Raw genomic sequence first — 19,006 nt, 5'->3', positions numbered from 1 at the left:
TTTATATAGTATCATCAGTGATGCTCTGAACGGGTACAGTTTGACAGGTGCATATCTTTGGTTCTAGTGATACTACATTTTAAGAGTGATGTATAGTAAGACATGATTTCACAATGTAAATATATTACCTATATATGCTTTGCCTCATAAAAACTCTACTAGCTTTTTATTTTATTTTTTATACAGCACCTCATATTTCAAGGAATGGAAAACAATTCAGTATGAAAGCATGAGCATTATTTTTAAAATCAAAGTACTTTAAATACTTTCAGGAACAGAACAAGGTTGCCTAAGTGCAGATTCTGGCTTGACCATGCACACCTGAGGCAGGAACTCCGAAAGGCAGATGGTTTGGCTGCAGTGGTGGGATGGGGAGGCCGTGTGTTTGTGTGTTTTCTGCAGGTGTGCACATGGGGAATGTGGACTGCAAAAAAAATATCCTATTCTGTCAAATCACTTCAAGTTGCATAGAGCATTTTTCCATGTTCTGTAATGCTCAAGCAATCAAATTTGCATCAGATGGCCCACTCTACTAATTGTTGAAGCATAGATAGGAATATTTCCACAGCTCAAAAAATCTTTGACACATACAGAAAATACAGCAAGAGCTACATTTCTCCACCAATTCTCCAATTTTGGAATTGCAATAATTTCCCCTAGAATGGGAAAAGCAGATACCCAATTCTCAAACTGGGTAATTAACTAGTGCTCACCTCTTGCTGGTGACAGTTACCACAAAGGAGCAGCTTCATCAGTACGGATGGAAGATTAGAAAAATGAAATTTTAAACACCCTCACAAAATTGCAGGGCTGAACAAATGAACAGTACAAAATAAAGAGTTTGTGCTGAACCTTGCTTTCAGGATACATAAGCCCTCTCTTTTGGTTCAGAAATTCCAATTTAGTAATCTCAGAAAGAAGTATGAACTCCAGGATAATATGATCCTGATACAAAGAACTCAGTGGCTTAACAACTAGAATTCTCTTCCCCATCAAAGACACTCACAACATGCAAAACCTTGCCTAAAATCTCAGTTACAAGTCCTGCAGAGAATTAAAGCATCAGTTACGGTGAAGGTCCATCTCCCATTTTCTGACTTCTCATGGCAAATACAGTGTATTAAGGAGCAAAGCTCCCACAAGGAAAGCAAAGTCTAATGACAGCAAGAGAGGGACGGTCCCAGAACTAACCTTAGGGATGACTCTTGAAGATAACCCCCGGACCAATCTCCTTTAGAAATTAATACAAGCTTTACATCTGTACTTCAGAGAACTACAGGATCATATAAAAATTTTTGTTCAAAGAGACCACTGGAGGTGGCCTAGTTCAAAACCCTGTCCAAAGAAGGTCACTCAGGGACTTCCCTAGATGGGTTTGAAAGTCTCCAGCAAAAGAGTTTCAAGAACTTCTCTGGGCAACCTAATTATGGCTCATTTGGATTTAGTGCTCTCCCCACCATGAGTTCTTCATACAGAGAGATCCACACAAAACAACTGCTTGCTAACACACAAAAGCAAACATAGAGTTGGCCTAACTGATGTTTTCAAAAAGGGAAAATGGGCAGATGTTTTATGTGCAAAAGCTGGGAAAGATTAAAGGTTCACAAGTCACACAAAAAGAAATCTCACACACATCCACTTCTCAAGTCTTGGAAATTGTGCTTACTATTTACTTCTATCTACTTTGTCTACGCCTGACCTGTAGTACATGATGTACTGTAAATGTCCTACCTCTCCTTTTCATTTTGCATCTGGCTACCAACACTACAAAAGTTAAATACTAACTGATTTCAAGCTCTTTTTTCAAACTATTTTTCACAGTTATGGATTTACATTCCAAACATCTAGAATATTTGTAATTCAGAATTTAGTTGTGGAAAGAAGGGTGTTATACCACAAAATCAGGAGATTTTTCATTTTAAAACAATTCATTTCAGATGTCATCACAAATGGAGATGTTAATTAATGCAGAAAAGTTGATAGATTTATGATGAGCGATTGTGCATACTTTTCCAGATGATGGCAACATGTTGACAGCTTTAAAGAAGCAGATGTGTTACTGTAAGGTTTATTGTCTAAGCAGCCTCCTCCCTCTGCAGCAATCTAACAGTTTACATTTACAGTTGATTGTAACTTCTATTATGTTCCAATATTTGCTAATCATCTCAGAGACTGTGAAAAACAGCATCATTTGTCTCAAGCTCTCTCCTACAGACACACTATTCTTCTAAAACTCTAAAAGACAACATATGCAATGTTTTCTCTTAAAGCATCCATTCTCAGTTCTTTTAAAATATTTCAGACAGCATTATTCTATCTTCCTCTTCTGTAAGATGTGTCAGCCAACAGAACATAATTCATTCTCAGGTTTACAGTAAGCTTTCTTTTGCAAGCAGCAGAACTAGCAAAAGTTTATTTCCTCTGTGTTTGGAGGCAAAATTAGTTTGCAGATTTAGTAGTAAGGGACAAATTCATCCTGCTAACTCTCCTTTGGCTATGAAGTTTATAGTGTTTATCTCCTTCATAAAGCCCTTTATTCTCACATACCACCCGTACCTTGCTGTCTCTGGTGACCCAGACATTCTGTGTGAAATGTAACTGAAGTGGAAAAAAGAGGGCTGATAGCAGATGCACAAATGCCATCTTGGAGATGTAATTTCCTTAGGCCTTTATGCTTAAAACCTGGAATTTTTAAGAAAAGTATTAAACTCAACCTAACAGTGTCTTCAAAAATTGACGGCAAAACATCACACCCAACAACAGCTTAAGTGGAAGTAGCACTCTGGTTCTCAAAAATGATACAACTTTAGTCTATTCTCACTGATAAAGGTCATTGCTAAAGCAATCTGCCACTCTGGGGGCAGATTACACTTACATACATCCACTTCACTTCCATATCATTCATCCAGGATAGTCCCTGCTTTCACTGGGCTGTAACACATTTAAGTGTGAACAGATTGATTAACAACCAGAAATCTGAAACAAGCTGCCACTGCATTTCACTATAGATGAGCAGGGATTGCTGAAGAGACTTTGTAGAGTCAAACCATACATGCACAGGGGGGCTGTGCAACACAAACTGCACATTTCAGTATGGGTGATCCTGGGCAGAAGACAGTCATTGCTTTTTTAGGGTTTGCTTTTTCAAAAGTGTTCGGAGGTATGACAGCAAAGACGACGGGTTTTTTTGAAACAGTAGAAACACACAGAAAACAATACACACAGAAAAACACACAGAAACAATAAGCTATTTCAGAGCCAGAAAAGTTGATGAATTGACATATTCAAGCACAAGAAACCAAATCCCAACTCCTAATCAGCTGTGGTCAGACAACTGTTTTTCATTTATATCCTAGAAATTCTTGTGGCAGTCATCAAACAGGTTTGTGACAGAATAAGAAAAGTTTTCCCGACTGGTACAATAATATCTTGATTTTTTAACTATGCTGTCTCAAAATATATAACAAGCAAGATAGAATATCATGCTTCACAATACATTAAGTAATACATTAAACAGTATTTTTCTGCTTTTAATTCTGACACCAAGAAAGTAGACTGTGTATACATTTTATTTGCCTGTTTCTCAGATTTGTACCTTAAAAATATTGCTCTCCTTCTAAAAGTAGTTACTTATTTTTTAGTGAAACAAAGGCAAATGAGAAAAAACATTTGCTTACCAACATCCCTTCTCATTTCTAAATGCAGAAGTAGCAATATAAGCTCATCAATCAGCAGCTAGAAACATATAAAACGAATAAATACTTAGATCACCTACTTAATTATTTTTCTGTTGTCTAGATCACTCCCTCAAGCATATAAATAATTTTATAATACACTCCAGAGTCATTGTAGATGCTAAAACATAACATATCAGCATGGCCTAAGCATATGTCATGCTTATTTGAGAAGGCAATGTTTGCCACAAAAGGTTCTGCCTATGTTCTGTGTTATGTTGCAGTTGCTGCAAAACATTTTCCTTTAAAGCAGTAGAGAAAATACCACCTAAAACCTCAGCATCTTGTTGGTATAGTATTTAATGCTGCTTCAGTAATTCTTAAATGCCCTTAAGAAAAAAAATCAAGGTTCCTTTTAATATTTTTTGACACAGACCTTATTTTTTCAGGTTAGTTTTCATTGACAGGTATGTAACTGACACTTCAGAGAATTCTTATTTATTGTGATACAAACTGGGTGCAAACTACCAAAAGTAGAAGCAAACCCAAGTGACAGATTTATGGCTAGTTGCACAACTGCTAAATTGAGAAAGTGTGGTGTTAGCTTATAAGCCTTTCTCCCTTGATTTTTATACCAACTATTCCTATTTATGCTACTAATCCATAAGAAGCCTGGTAGATTTCATAAACATTTAGACTGCAAATCATTCAGACTCCCATCAGGGTCTGCCAAAGCAAATAGGACCCACCTACATGGAATCTCTGAGTCCAGTGTCAACACCCACAGCCGGCTCCCACCACCCCTCCTCTCTTGCCCCAGGCAGGCCCTTAACTTCACCATCTGCCCCAAGAAAGGCACTGGGGCAGCTCAGCTAGTAAAGAACAATACAGGAAGGAATAAGGTGATAGAAATCTGCTTCAGGGTAAAAAAATTTCAAATGCTTCAGATAAGAAATTTAGCCATTCTGAACTATGACTGTCCAACAGCTTTGCCTACAAACCTGCCCTGAGCAGAGGAGTTTTCTCTGGTTGCTTCTCAAACTTGCATAAATGTAAAGGTATCCCAACATGAAGCTGCACTGTTTTACATAATTTTTTTTAAAAATTAAATGACAGCATTAATAGAGATGCCATCAATGTGATCCATGATAAAAATATACTCTATTGGATAATTAAACATTTGCTATTAGAGAGCCTCATTGCTCTGAGGCAAAGAGAACCTATCAAAACTGCATTTTTAACCCTTAATGTTAAATATAACATCTGGGGGAGGAAAGGAATTAATGTATTTCAAAATTAGCTACAGAATAAAGCTACAATTTGCTCCCTTTTCCAGAACACAAGTATTTTCAATGACATAGATCTGTTTTATGTTTAATGAATGAAAGGTGAGCAGATTGGATCTTATCATTAGAAAGAAAGGAAGAAAAAGAGATTTAGCATAAAATGTCTGTTTAAACTGGAGGTCCACCACTAGGAAAGTCAATTGTGGGTACTTCTGCACTTGCCATATCATAGACACACAAATATATTGGTTTATGTAATTTCCATCTCAGTAGGTAAGGAACTAGGAAAGCCAACATCCCAGCATTTCCCAAGCTTGCTACTAATTAAATCATATGCATATTGGTTCAATCCAAAGATGATCAAAGTTAATGAAAAAAAATTTCAATTTAATTCAATGAACTGTGGATCAGTTCCAGACATCTAGCTGGTACTCCATCCTCTTTCTTCTTTATCAAAAAGCACTCCAACAGTGTGAAAGTGAAGAGGACTCCATATAAGTCTACAGATTTTGTGATTTTGTATTTCCCGTCAGATCTGAATTTTAAATTAATTATTTGACAGTTGACTACATTGCATAAAATTAAGTAATCTTTTGCATGAAGGTGGATTAGAGGCTCCTCCATGTTCAGAAGGAAAACTGACTACTAATATTACTGTTACATAAATAGCATCAAAAGATTTCAACTGTCTCTTTCACATACATACACATTCATTATAAATTTATTTATGTGTCCCACTGTTCACCCCTGCAACAATATATTGCCATACCTGAGCATGTAAAATGTTAGTCCAATGTACTGGAAATAGGGCACTAAATTTATAAGGCTTTCTAAGATTAACAGAAAGACAAGTTAATGTCATTTAAAGAAAAATAAAAAAGAATCGGTGCTCAGATCAAATATCTATTTCTAGTTACATTTGAAATGCAATGTCACAACTGCCAAATAACTTCAGTAAACTGGACATAACATTTATGAAACCTTTGCTTCAATTCTTATTAACAATGTTTTTTCATATTCTCTTTTTCACTAAATATTTGTATTAAAAAATGATAATTTAATTTTAGCATCTCAAAACTCATCTCTCAGTGCTGTCCAGATGCTTTATAGCCATGGTTTCAGCAAATGTCCTTTCAGATCAGTCTAAAGGCTCTCATTTCTTTAAAACAGATCCGGGCAGGAGTTGCTCTAAAATCTTTATTTGGGAATTTAATATATGCATCACTTTTAATAGCCACTGCATGATGTCTCAAATGCAATGAGTATCACACAGGAAATTAAATTTTAAAAAATAATCTTTCCTGTTCAAGAATCAACAGTCGATTAAATGAAAACTGAAGTTGTCAGCTTTCAACAGGAGGAATAGTATCTCTGCCTGAAACTTCACTTTCCATCTATACAGGGACACAAGCTTAAATGAAAAATGGTGTTCTGACATAGTTCCAATAACATTTATGTATGCAGCTCTGTCTAGTTGTCCACCTCACATCTTTTGTATTCTAAGACAAATTTCAAGCATTTTCTGTTGGTAAAGGCTTTTTTTTAATCATCAGCTCCTTCTACTTCATGTTGGAAAAACACACTAATACCAACGGGAAGGGAATGGTGCTACTACAACTTTTATTACCACAACTCAGGTCTCCTTCACTGTACCTACTCAGAAGCCCTGGACAACTCTGCTGTGCCACTGGGAACTTCATAAGCAGGGAGTCAGAGCTGCAGGATTTTATTCCCATGCAAGGCAAAATCATCTGTCATGGAGCCCTAAAATCCTGAATCAGAATGTGAAATGATCTCCCAGTACGCTTGTCCCTTCTCTCAACCACTGTGTGGGATGAAAGAGATGTAGAGAGACTGATGTCAGAAAATGATAACTTGAAATCCCTACCGTCTTTCTTCTGTTTCTCTTTGACAGGGAAGTTTTCTGCAGAGTCACTTTTAGGCATCCAATTAAAACCAATGTTAGCAGGGCTTTTTTACTGTAAGAAATAGTTCTTAAACTCAGCCCTTGCCTGAGTACAGCATAGTTACAGGATAACAGATTTACAGTTTAAGGTACAATGAGTGAAAACTGAGTCCTATAAACTTACCCACCTGCTAATACTGCTCTTGAGGGAAAAAAAGAGATACTTTCTTATACTTTCTTATACTTTAAAACACTGCTATAAGCTCATTCTCCTTAATGAGAGCCCACTGTCTTTGAAATGTTAAATGGGACATACTAAGAAGAAAATTCTATTTGCTGCAACACTTTTTCTTACATAATGTGAAAACCTTTACTATTTTTGTACAAATTCCTATCACTGAAGCTCTTTACTATTGAGTGAAACAGAAATCAACCACTAGATGTTTTTTATTCTCCCATTTATGTGTTAGTGACTTAGGCTGTTGTGTTCCCTTACTGTTGCTGTGGTCTAGAAGCAGAAGACCCCTTCATCTCTCAAGAACTATTAACCCAAAGTCTTAAGCTAGAATTGCAGATATATGCTATGTTACAGCAAACAAAATTTGTTTAGAAACTCTGTATCATCATTTACATTTGATCCCAAATCACATGGGCTGCAAACAAGAGCAAAGCATGAAAAAAAGAAATAAAACAAAAGTATAGGGAAAAGCATCTAGCTTACTCAGAATGCAGTATTGACCTGCATCCAAAACAACCCACCACATCAGTTTCTAAATGACACAGTTCATTCCAACCCATTTAACCTACACAAAATGCTGGACTCTCGTGAACAGCAAAATTTGAAAACAATACAGACAGCTCTGCCAGCAAGTCTCACACAGTCACAGTATCTGTCTCAATACAGCTGGTCTCACAGCAAAATGAATTTCAGAAGGTAAAACAAAAATGAAAGAAGATTGCACTGCTAAACATTTCCAGTTTGCTTTCCTTTACCCTGGTCTTTTTAGCAAACTTATTTACTCTATTTACATATTTATTTTTCAACTACTTTGCTATTATTTCCTTGATTCCAGCACTAAAATTTACTACAGGTGAATGGATAATGTACCTCTTCTAAATCCCACATGACTGTCAAGCCTGTGTACTGCTTCCTCAGTCTTCCAATACACTGCTGAGCTGCAAGATGAAATACTTGTTTTGCTCTTTTAAGGACAAGCGTACCCAAGAAGACACTCAAGAATTAACTACCAAGCCAACCTCCATCAACAAGTTTAAAAATTTTACCTTGCATATTCTACAGTTGTGAATGTATATGGGTCACCAAAAGACAGAAAACCTGATTTGCAAAATTCTACTTATATTATGAAACGTTTTCTGTAACTGTAGCTAAATAAACATATTAATTATGCTTAAAGCCTAAGGGTAAAAAAAGTAGTATTTTCCTTACAAATACTTCAACTGCAACAACTGACAATGAATTATAAACAATGCTGATGATAAATATTCATGATAAATATAAGCCCCATCAATTTAAAGTTCTGCCTATTCAAATAAATGTAAGTCAAACTTTAAAATGCATTTGCTGAATCCTGTTATAATTTCCTGATACAACTGTACTATGGTTTTGTTAAAAGTTTAGAGCCAGGATTAATTCATATGTATTCAGGCAAACCAACCTCATAACACTATATTTGATTACATCTGAACATGGCTGCCTTTACAGCATTTCAGAGGTGCTGACATCTCCAATAACTTGTTAAAGAAGAACTAGTTCAAAAATATTCTGTAGCACGCAAAGCAAGACAAACATGACTTAAAACACAGATTTAAACTGTGTCTCCATGCAGTCCCACTAACACCAGATTAAAAACAAAGGCTTTTAAGTATCACTCTAGAAAGAACAAGACCGGTATTGCTACCTTCTTTCTTTGTCATTAATGCTAGAAAATGGGAAACACTTGAGTCCATGGCTCACAGCTCCCTAGGATAATGGGCTCCCAAGTAGCTTCGTGTTTTAATATCTGTAATGTTCCTGGGCAACATCTCCTGTAAGGCTTGCTGATATTGATATATTTACTCCAGACAAAGCCCAGCTCAAAGAACAAAAGAAAATCTTTGTTTGAAAGGCCTTGAGAAAGCCACTTATTTTAATTATGTCAGAGAACTCTTCTGTGACACCAGACATTTGTAAGTCACACTTCCCTCCACAAGCCTCAGTGAAAGAAAACTTAAGACAGAACTCAGAATCCACATCTCAGACTATGGCACAGAAGTGTATATATACATATATATATATATATATATATATATATATATATATACATGTGTGTGTGTATTTAAGACTATACACAGAAGTATTTCTCCATCTAGTCTTTAGATTCCAAAGGCAACATCCTCTCATCTTTCATTCTGAGCCAAGACATACACATGGACTAGGTGAAAGATGATATGAAAGTCAGGGAAGTAAAGAAAATAACAACATGAAAGAATCAAGTTTTTTATTATTAATGAAGAATAAGATGTTATTATAGCTTAAGGTCACATATGACAAAACAATCTTCAGTTAATGCCACATCTGTTACATACTGAGAGAATCAAAATTAAAACATAATATTTGTTTTGTTTTCTGTAAAACGATCTGTAGAATTGCAATTTGCCCCATGCTGAAAGACTGTGTTCCACACAGGCCCAGCAGAGTCTGCCATTCAGGGTCAGGACTGAGACCACAGGAGACACTGGGGTCAAATGAACTCCTAATATCAGGTGACAAAATAGGATTTGGTAGAATCTGCAATACCTCTTAATTTTTTTTATTTAAAATTTTATTAAAATTTATTAATTTTAATTTATTAAAATTTATTTAATTTTATTAAAAAAGGAATCCTTTAAATAACAACTCAGGAAGTCTGACAAAGTAACTGGAATGAATATGGTGTTCCCACATTCTCAGTTCAAGTCTATCCAGCAGAGTTTCTCTTTGTAGAATGAATGCTATATTAAGAATATAACCTACCATAACAGATCAGCAATACAATGGCAGTATAAAAATAAGATATATAGCAAGTGGAAGTGGAGGGTGGAACAAGAACCACAATCTGTGCAGGGAGGAAGAGGGACAGAAGGGAAACAGAAAAAGTTAACCTCTTTCAAGCCACATCTATCTGTTTAGAACAACATTCTTTCATAAAACTTGACAAAGTTAGGGTGCCAACATAAAAAACAAGCAGCTATTCTAAGTTCAACAAACCTATATAGAGCCAATATTTAATTATCTCTTCAATATGTGATTATTTTACCTAAATACCATATCTGTCCATTTTACAATACTGCCTTCCCATGGGAAGAGCTGGTGCATTGCACTATGCAACTTTCACAATGTAAGTAATTAGTATAATAAAATCAAAGTTAAAACAAATGTTGAAAAAAAGCTGTGTTCATAGTCAAAGTAAGTAAGAAAGCAATTTTAAAAATTATGCAAATTCTCCCAAAAGTAAGAACACTCTCAGTCAAGGTCTTGAAAACTTTCTTGGAAGTCAAATCAATTTTCAAATCCTACATACACACACACACACACAAAAAAAAAAGTACTATTAAATCTGTGTGAGGACCTGATAATTTGCTCTGTTTATCTGTCTTCTCTGTTTTACACATCTACTCCACCAGGATCATTTCCAAAAAGGGAAAAAGTTAAACAATAATTAAAATCAAGTGCATAAACATGAATTAAAAGAAACAAAGCATGTGTACCACCAGGTTAAAACAAATATGCAAACAAACAAAATAAAACAACAGCAACAACAACAAAAATCTCCACAACCTGACCTTAATCAAACCCAATACTAGGCTACAAAACATACCTGAAAAAGTTAATCACAGAAATTGTAGAACAATGAGATACTTAATTCACGTCTCCAGACAGATGAACTCTCACTAACATTCCCAGAACAGTATTTCAAACTATTTCTTCCCCCATTCCTCTTTCCCATCTTTCAGCAGAATGTAAACCCATCCCTATTGGAAAGTTGGCAGTTCCATTTCATAGGTCTGCATCCCCACCTAAATCAACACTCATTCCCAGCTGAAGGCAAGACACAAACCTTATTAGGAGCCTCTGACACACACTGCCTTTTGCTGATGCTGCCACATAGGTAAGACGCTGGGTCACATAGGCAAGAGACTGGAAGGTTAAATGCTGGGGTTTGTAAAGTCCTAACTATTGCCTCTCCATAGCTCCCTGAGTTCACTCTCCATTCACCAGAGCATCCTATCCTATCCTATCCTATCCTATCCTATCCTATCCTGTCCTGTCCTGTCCTGTCCTGTCCTGTCCTGTCCCGTCCTGCATCAATTATAACTGGCATGTAAAATGAGGAGAACTTAATCTGCCACCTCTTCTCACATTGAACAGCAACTTATTGCCTAGGTAGTTAGGCAGATTTCAAAGGGATTCTTTTCAAGAATCTGGACATAATCTAATACAAAGATGATAAAATTTGTCCTTCTGAATTTCTACTTCAGAAGATTATCTTCTACCTCTCCCTCTTTCTCTTTCTCTTATTGTTACACAACTGTCTTTATGTCTCAAGTCTCATAATTTTCTTTGTATTAGGAGTAAGGAAATGCATGAATTCTATATGGAAAGCAAATTTATATAGCTATCATACATATCCTTAGCCATTGGTGAAGATGAAGAAAGATTTTTTTTTAATGACTACATAAATTAAAATTTAATTATTAATTAAAATGGAGAGGGACTGAAAACTTGTTACCAACTAAAAAGGCTGGCAGTGCTGGTGTCAAAGATTCAGAAAGCTAACTTTTTTTTTTACTTATTTACCTGCAAGCTGAGATAATCTTTCTTCAGCTCTGCTTCTTGTGCCTGTTAGCTTTAGTCAGTGCTTTTCTCCTTCTCAGGCTGAAAGAAAAATTTTGACAGAGTCACTCCAGATATAAAAAACAGAAGCAGAAATAAAATAAAAAGAGAGTTCTATCTAGAACTGTGAAGGCATGTAAGAAAGTATTGACAATTCAGCTGATCTTACAAATGCATGAGAAGCATGATATATACAGGAACATGTCCCTAATGCACTACCATTCATTGTCAGAGCTCTGAGGACATAAAACCAATAGTGACACAATATGAAAGATCAAAAATGTCAAGGATTATACAAAAGTAAGTATCTTAAACTTTATCATTACTACAATCCCTAATATGGCTATGTTGTTTCCCCCATTTCAATTAAAGCATTGCTCCATAGTCTTCTTTCATCTCTAGAAACAATCTGCTTCAGCTTCCTATTCAAACTGTTGATTTTTTTTCCTGGATCAAAAGTCCAAGCTACTCGAACAGAAAGACATACATGGATGCACAGCACCATATAAAATGAAAATGTGTTACAAGTAGAAAATCATATTCCCCCTCCCCTCATCCTACAGTCAGAAAACTAAACAGATTGCCTACTTAAAATCCACTCAATCTTTGATGATTTACCCATCCACTGTAAACAATGATTTTGCTTAATTTTCCTCCTACTTAAAGAAAGATATGTCCTTGGATGACATGTTTCCTTACATCAGATCCACACTACCTCATAGCAACGTGATACTTCTACAACTACTGATACTTTGATCTAGGAATTGTTTCCAACAAATAAGCACATAAGAATTCTTTATAAGAAAACAGCTACTTGAAGCAGATTTTCAGGGAAGGACTTAAGCATTAGTCCTTGAGTGAAGCTAGCCCCTAGTGTCATCTGACAAGAAAGGCCGTGCCCACAGTCCAGAGAGCAGAAGAACTGGGATGCACACAAACAGCAGGATGTCTTTGATTTCACATACTTGGGAAACTTGAGACATGGGACTGGGTAAGCAGAAAAAACCCCCACAGCACTGTGTTAGCTGTGCACCAATCCCCAAGTCTGAAACACGGAGAATCAGAGATGAAGGGCATGACCTTTACCACCACAGCATGACCATGTGCATGCCTGAATACATATTTACGTGTTTTTCTGCACACTCGCATACACATTTATACATGACAAAAAATAAACTCCAGAGAAAAAACAACTATGCTCTAGCAAAGCGCCTTAAGTGCAATCATGATCTTTAACTCAAAAGATTGGCAGTACCATTTGTAACCAACCTGCCACACTGGAAATCCCAAGTCAGCAAAAAATATACAGGGGTGGTTACAAAGAGAATATCAGTTGCTCTTAAACAAAATATCAGGCCTTGTTTTATTGCTAAGTTTGCTTCCTAAGCTAAAAATTTCAATATCCTCTGAAAGAGGGCAGGAAAAAAAATCAAAATAACAACATAATTTAGCCTGTCTGGCTGACAGCTAGTAAGAAATATGATGATAGTGTAAATCACAGAGGAGGGAGAGGGATTACACTCTAAAGGGGCATAAATGAAAAAGTGGGATGAACTCAGGGAAGAGGGTGGCATAGGATGAGCATCAGAAAGCATTTCTTAACAGCAATACAATATAAAGTAGAATATATTTTCCCATAGAAAGATAAGTTATTTAAGGCTAAATTTGATAAAACACTGGAAAGCACAGCAAAGAAAGCATTTCAGAATTTATGAGGTCATGGTAGAGAACACTTCATTAATCCTGTCCTTTATGCTTCTCATGATTAGATTTCTGAGCAAGATTTCAGTGTAACAAAAAAACACACAGGAAAAATATGTTAATTTTTTGTTGGGTTCTTGTCTTCATCAGCATTAAGACTAGAAATGTTTAGAAGTGTCATTTGTGTTTGATGCAACTATTACATGTTGAGCAATTTAAGCATTACTGGTAATTTTAATCCCCTATTAGTTATTCTTTTGCCCATAACACAAAATTATCCTTTTAATTCTGGATTTTATAGTATTTTTTATTTCAAGCCTTTCAAAGGAATTTACCAACATATGTCCACTAAGAACATCTTTCAAAATCCGTATAGTGTATAACAGTGCCTTTCATTGATCCAGAAGTTATCCTGTAACTGCTGAACTGTCCAGCTCCTTAATTGTCATGTAACACAATGCCCATGAAGTCCTCTGGAGGACTTAAGCGCCACAGGAAATTAGAAAGTGGCCAAGAAGGAAAACAAATAAAACTGTGTGGCCAAGAGGGAAAACAAAATTCAGTGTTTCTTTTAGTCTGATGCCTGCAGCACAAGAGATCATGAACCAGGAAAGGTTTAGGAGCAGTGGTAAAATAGGTGTTTCCTTAGAAGACCAAGTATTGCAACAGGAAATGCACTACTGGTTGCATTTTGGTTTTCCTATAATTACTGTTCTTACAATCTTACTTTAAACAATATACAACATTCTGCAATTCAGTTTGGAAAGAGATGGGGTAACTCACAAAAAGCTGACTGAGAGAAGAGTTTTGTCACCATTTTTTTCTTCCCTCTGAACTTCCAGGTAGAATTTTTTTAAATGCACAAAGAATTTAGGAGTATAGCTGAATTTGAAATACGGAAGTTTCTTCTTTTAAATAAAAATGTTCTTTTCTACCGGGCAACCAACAAAATACAATTTATTTAAATAGCAGAGTCAGTGAAGGCCTCCTGTTGATACTGTGGAAATCTTAATTCACCATACAGAACAGTTAAATTACAGTTTGTTACATTTGTCACTGAAATCCCAAAATTCTTGTGATTTATAATCCTTTTTTTAAAGGTCCTACTCTACACTGTGTAGGATCTCACTGTGCACAACTCTATCAACCAACAACTAAGACAAGAAAAGAAACACCACACCACCGCAGCACGGAAAAATTAGCATGTTTTCACAAACTGAAAAACAATTACTAAAAGAGATTATATCATAACTATCAATTATCGTTCTGACGTCCAAAGAAAAATAATGGAAACCAACAGCAGCATACCAGGAAAGCACTGAAAGTGTTCAGTGCTGTGTCATGAAGCTGAAATAATGCACCACAGGGAACAATTCAGCAACAGATGACGAAACATCAAATAAGTCCCAGAGAGTAGAACAGCTCTTTCTTTCCACTCCGGTCCGCAGCCCCTGCAGGTACTTCATCCGAATTCCTCCCCTCCCTCCCCTCTTTCAGCAGCTACATACTTAAATATTCCAGGTACTGATACCATTATATCCTCTCAAAGCGCTTATTTATCCCAAGAGACGCAGAAAGGCAAGGCACATACCACCTTCCTTCCCAGACCAAAGCTGAAAGCAAAGACTTCTGTACAAATGAACACCCACCAACCCTAAATCCTGGTATAGTTTTCCCCTCAGGAGTGAGGAGGCAGTTAATGAAGTGGTTATTGCTGCTTCCCCAAACACAGGCTCCAGTGTCACAGGACACACAGTGGTCATTTGGGCTGTGTCTGTCCTTTGAATGCCCTGCAGGCTTGCAGTGGTGCACACAAACAAAGGCCAGCAGAACCACCTGTATCCCAGCCACAGCAATGTCCACTTCCTGCACAATGACATGACTTCTAGGACCATAACCCATCGTTTCCAAGAAAACGCAGTAACAAATGCAGAAGAAAGTCATTAATTTTTCCAGTTAACAGTGCCAACCCAACTGCACAAAGGTGACTCCTTTCTGACAAAAATTGATCTTCCCTCCTTGATTGTATTAAAGGTTAAGTTAGAAAAAGGAAACAAGAGGAAAGACTTTTCTCCTTTGATAAATTTACTTTGCATTTGATCATGCACTGTATGGGCTTACTGCTTATTCTAAACATAGGCTGTTTCTAGGTTTTTTCAAGAGAAAAACATGGTTACCTTAAAAAAAATTAAAAATAAAACTCACAATAACTGTCAGGGAGTTTCAGGAACAAGATTAGCATCTGAGGCTATCTAAAAATAATTTTTATATTAAATTAATACTGTTCTTGTAAACAAAATTTGCTGAATGCTTTCATCTCAATTACTCCCTCATCTTTTAGAGCTGAGGATTGTACCAAGAAAACTTTATTTGCAACAATACCTGAGGGCTGTTGTAAAATTAGATGGAACAAATGCCACACTCACCCACAGAATGGTGTCACATAAATTTGCTAAACTCTCAAACCTAAGTTTGGCTCTGTACATGACAGAACCATTTAGTTTTAAGCTGTCTGAAGCCCACCCTCATAAAAAAGGGGAGGGTGGCCACTGCTGCTTTCAGAGAAGGTAAGTCTGTAGACACAGAGTTCTGCTATAACATGTATTACGGCTGGTGCTGCCCAGCCACCAACAGCTGCAAAGATGGGGAGCACCAGCACCCCAGATGGGCTCTGCTTCTGGCATGGCAATCTGCTTTAACAACATGGCTTGGGCTACAAGGAGAATTTGGTTGGTCCCACTGGCAAATGAAAGGCATGCTTGCTTTGTATTTTTCCATGTGGGTGTCCTGAATGCCAAGACTTAACCCAAAACACACTGGTTTGTAACTTAGAAAGGAAGGCCTCAGAAGCATGATGCTTATCCCAGTATATGGTTTTCTACATTTCCTGTAACATTTCTAGTTTGGGATAAACTAGAAAAAATAGATAAAGAAAATATCCAGGAAATTTTCTACATACAAAAAAATCTCCATTTCCAAAAGCCTAAATGGGTTGCTAAAACACAGCATACCTGTAAAGCTAAATTTGAAATAAATTCATATGCCTGTACTAATTAGATCCAAAAGCACAGAACTATTTTAGTTCTTTGCAATGAACTGTAAATTGCATCAGATGTACAACTGATGATAATACTCAAATGCATATGCAATAAAGCATGAGTTAAATTAGAAGCGGCAGTTGAAGCACTTTTGCCAGAGACATGTAGAATACCTACATGGTAATTGTTTTAAACACCTACTATATAAATAACAAGCTGTGAAGAAAATAGGAACCCTATCATGATACCTGAAAGGAGGTTCTAGTAGTGGGGGGACTGATTTCTTCTGCATGCTTGCAGTGAGAGGACCAGAGGAAAGGGCCTTAAACTGAGACAGGGGAGATTCAGATTAGATATTAGGGGGAAAAATACATTGTTAGGGTGGTCAAGCATTGGAATAGGTTACCCAGGTAGATGGTGGAGTTACCATCCCTGGAGGTGGGTAAGAGACTCCTGGATGTGCCGCTGGGTGAGGTGGTTTAGGGGTTACAGTAGCAATGCTGAGTGGACAGCTAGACTGGAGACTAAAGGTCTGTTCCAACTTTGATGATTCTATGACTAAATAAATTGCTAATAAACTTCAAAAAACGGTATTAAATACAGCTGCAGCATAATACCTGCAAGTTAGAAAGTTAAGTTTATTCTGCAGTGGCAAAAATTTCAGCAAAGGAAGATGCTTGATGTGTGGTTTAAATAACAGAATTCATCTTAAAAACAGATATTGAAAGAGGAACAATTCAAATATTACTATAGCACAACGGGCCCTGGTACACTAGCACAGATGTACGATTGCAATTGTCTATAGTGATTTCAGAGAATCACAGAATGTTGGGGTTGGAAGGCACCTCTGAAGATCACGTAGTACAACCTTCCTAACAGGTGACACAGGAATGTATCCAGGTGGGTTTTCATCGTCTCCAGAGAGTGAGACTCCACAAGCTCCCTGCACAGCATGTTCCACATTTCTGCTATCCTTAATGTAAAGTTGTTTCTCACATTGAGGTGAAACTTTTCGTTTCTAGTTTATGGCCACTGCTCCTCGTCCTTTTGCTGGGCATCACTGGACAGGCTAGCCTCTTGTAAGCCACCTGTGATATACTTATATGCATTAATGAGATCCCCTCTCGGTCCTCTGCTCTCCAGACTGAACAGGCCCAGCACCCGCAGTCTCTCCTCATGAACACAGATGCTCCGGACTCTAAATTATCTTCGTGGCCTCTGCTGGATCCTCTCCAGTACATGAATTCTGACTGCAAATGTATAAAGCGATTCCGAGGCAACTCCCTGCACACATCACTTGTTGCTCCTTTCCAGCCCCGATATCCATTCCCCCCGCCAGCATCCACCTCCCCGTGTAGCACACCAAGTACGGGGCGCGCACACCGCGCCGCTGCCCTGGCCGAGCAGAGCATGTGAGAGCCGGTTTCGCTTTCCCAGTCGCTCGGGCCTTCCCTCCCCGCCCTCGGGCCCTCCACAGCCGCACGGCCGAGCCCGACAGGCGCCCCCGGGCAGTCGCGCCTTGGGATCCCCGCCGGAGCTGCCGGGCAGGCCTGACCCGGCGGGACCTGGGAACCGACCCCGAGTCCCCCGAGCCCACCGCCCCCGGGGCTGCCCCGGCCGGCGACCCGCTCTTCCCCGCCCCGCCCGGCCCCGCCCGCGCCTTGCGCTGGGCCCGGGCCGAGCCGTGGCCGCTGCGGCTCCGCGCCGCCACTCACCGCCGGCCCTGCGGCTCCGCTCCGCCGCGGCTGCGCCCGGCGCGGGCGGCGGGAGGGCGGGGAAAAGGGGCCTCGCCGCGGGAGGAGCGGCTCGGTGTCGGCAACATGGCAGCGTCCAGCCGTGCCCAGGTGCTGCGGCTGTACCGCGCCCTGCTGCGGGAGAGCCAGCGCTTCAGCAGCTACAACTACAGGTGCGGGGAAGGGCTCCGGGGGCGGCGGACGCGGGGCACCCCGCCGAGGCGTGGGGTCCCGCCGGTGCCTGGGGCAGGGGCGCGGGGAGCTGCGGCCTCGGGAGGAGCCGAGCCGTGCCCTGGAGCGACAGCGGGACCCGCACTGGGCTTGGGCCCGGCACCGGGGCCGGGCCCGGCTCGAATCGCAGGGAACGGGCAGCCCCCGGACCCTCTGCCAGGCTCCGGACTGCCGCAAAAGCACCAGTGTATGGGTATTAGGAAGAAGGGACAGGACAGAGGTTGTCCCAACCTGGAGTCAGAAGTACTTGTGCTGGGAGTGGACTCCTCAATACAAGAAGGACAAGGAGCTGCTGGAGAGGGTCCATTGGAGGGCCACAAACATGAGGAAAGGTCTAGAGCATCTCTCTTCTGAAGAGACACTGTGGGAGCTGGGCCTGTTTAGTCTGGAGAAGGGAAGACTGAGAGGAGAGCTCATTAATACGTGTGAATATCTCGGGGGTGTCATGGGGATAGTGCCCGACTCTTTTCGGTGGTGCCTGGCAATGGGATGAGGAGCAAAGGCCATAAGCTAAAACACAAGAAGTTTCACATCAACATGATGAAGAACTTCTTTACAATGAGG

At 39.0% G+C, this 19,006-nt stretch overlaps 2 protein-coding genes across 6 annotated transcripts in view; one reads left to right on the top strand and one right to left on the bottom strand.

The window, feature by feature from the left end:
• FARS2 (phenylalanyl-tRNA synthetase 2, mitochondrial) overlaps window positions 1-18,857 on the bottom strand; it is a 232,023-nt gene extending 213,166 nt beyond the window's left edge. Inside the window, exons 1-2 of one of the 4 annotated variants that reach the window (XM_068198807.1) lie at window positions 18,674-18,857; window positions 11,704-11,781 (exon numbers count right to left, since the gene is read on the bottom strand). The gene's annotated coding sequence lies outside the window, so the exon portion shown is untranslated. Of the gene's footprint in view, window positions 1-11,703; window positions 13,721-16,726; window positions 17,020-18,193; window positions 18,243-18,673 lie in introns of those variants that run through there. The other 3 variants (XM_068198795.1, XM_068198803.1, XM_068198789.1) reach the window with 3 other exon arrangements.
• The window catches only part of LYRM4 (LYR motif containing 4), an 86,224-nt gene continuing 85,355 nt past the window's right edge, over window positions 18,138-19,006 (top strand). The window contains exon 1 of one of the 2 annotated variants that reach the window (XM_068198836.1): window positions 18,138-18,384. In XM_068198836.1, coding sequence (XP_068054937.1) covers window positions 18,299-18,384 — 86 coding nt within the window. In that variant the 5' untranslated portion in view covers window positions 18,138-18,298. The remainder of the gene's footprint in view (window positions 18,385-19,006) is intronic. The other variant, XR_011001788.1, reaches the window with a different exon arrangement.

Source organism: Anomalospiza imberbis, chromosome 1 (genome assembly GCF_031753505.1).
Source record: "Anomalospiza imberbis isolate Cuckoo-Finch-1a 21T00152 chromosome 1, ASM3175350v1, whole genome shotgun sequence".
NCBI lineage: Eukaryota > Metazoa > Chordata > Aves > Passeriformes > Viduidae > Anomalospiza > Anomalospiza imberbis.
This window is presented reverse-complemented; position numbering and strand designations above follow the sequence as displayed.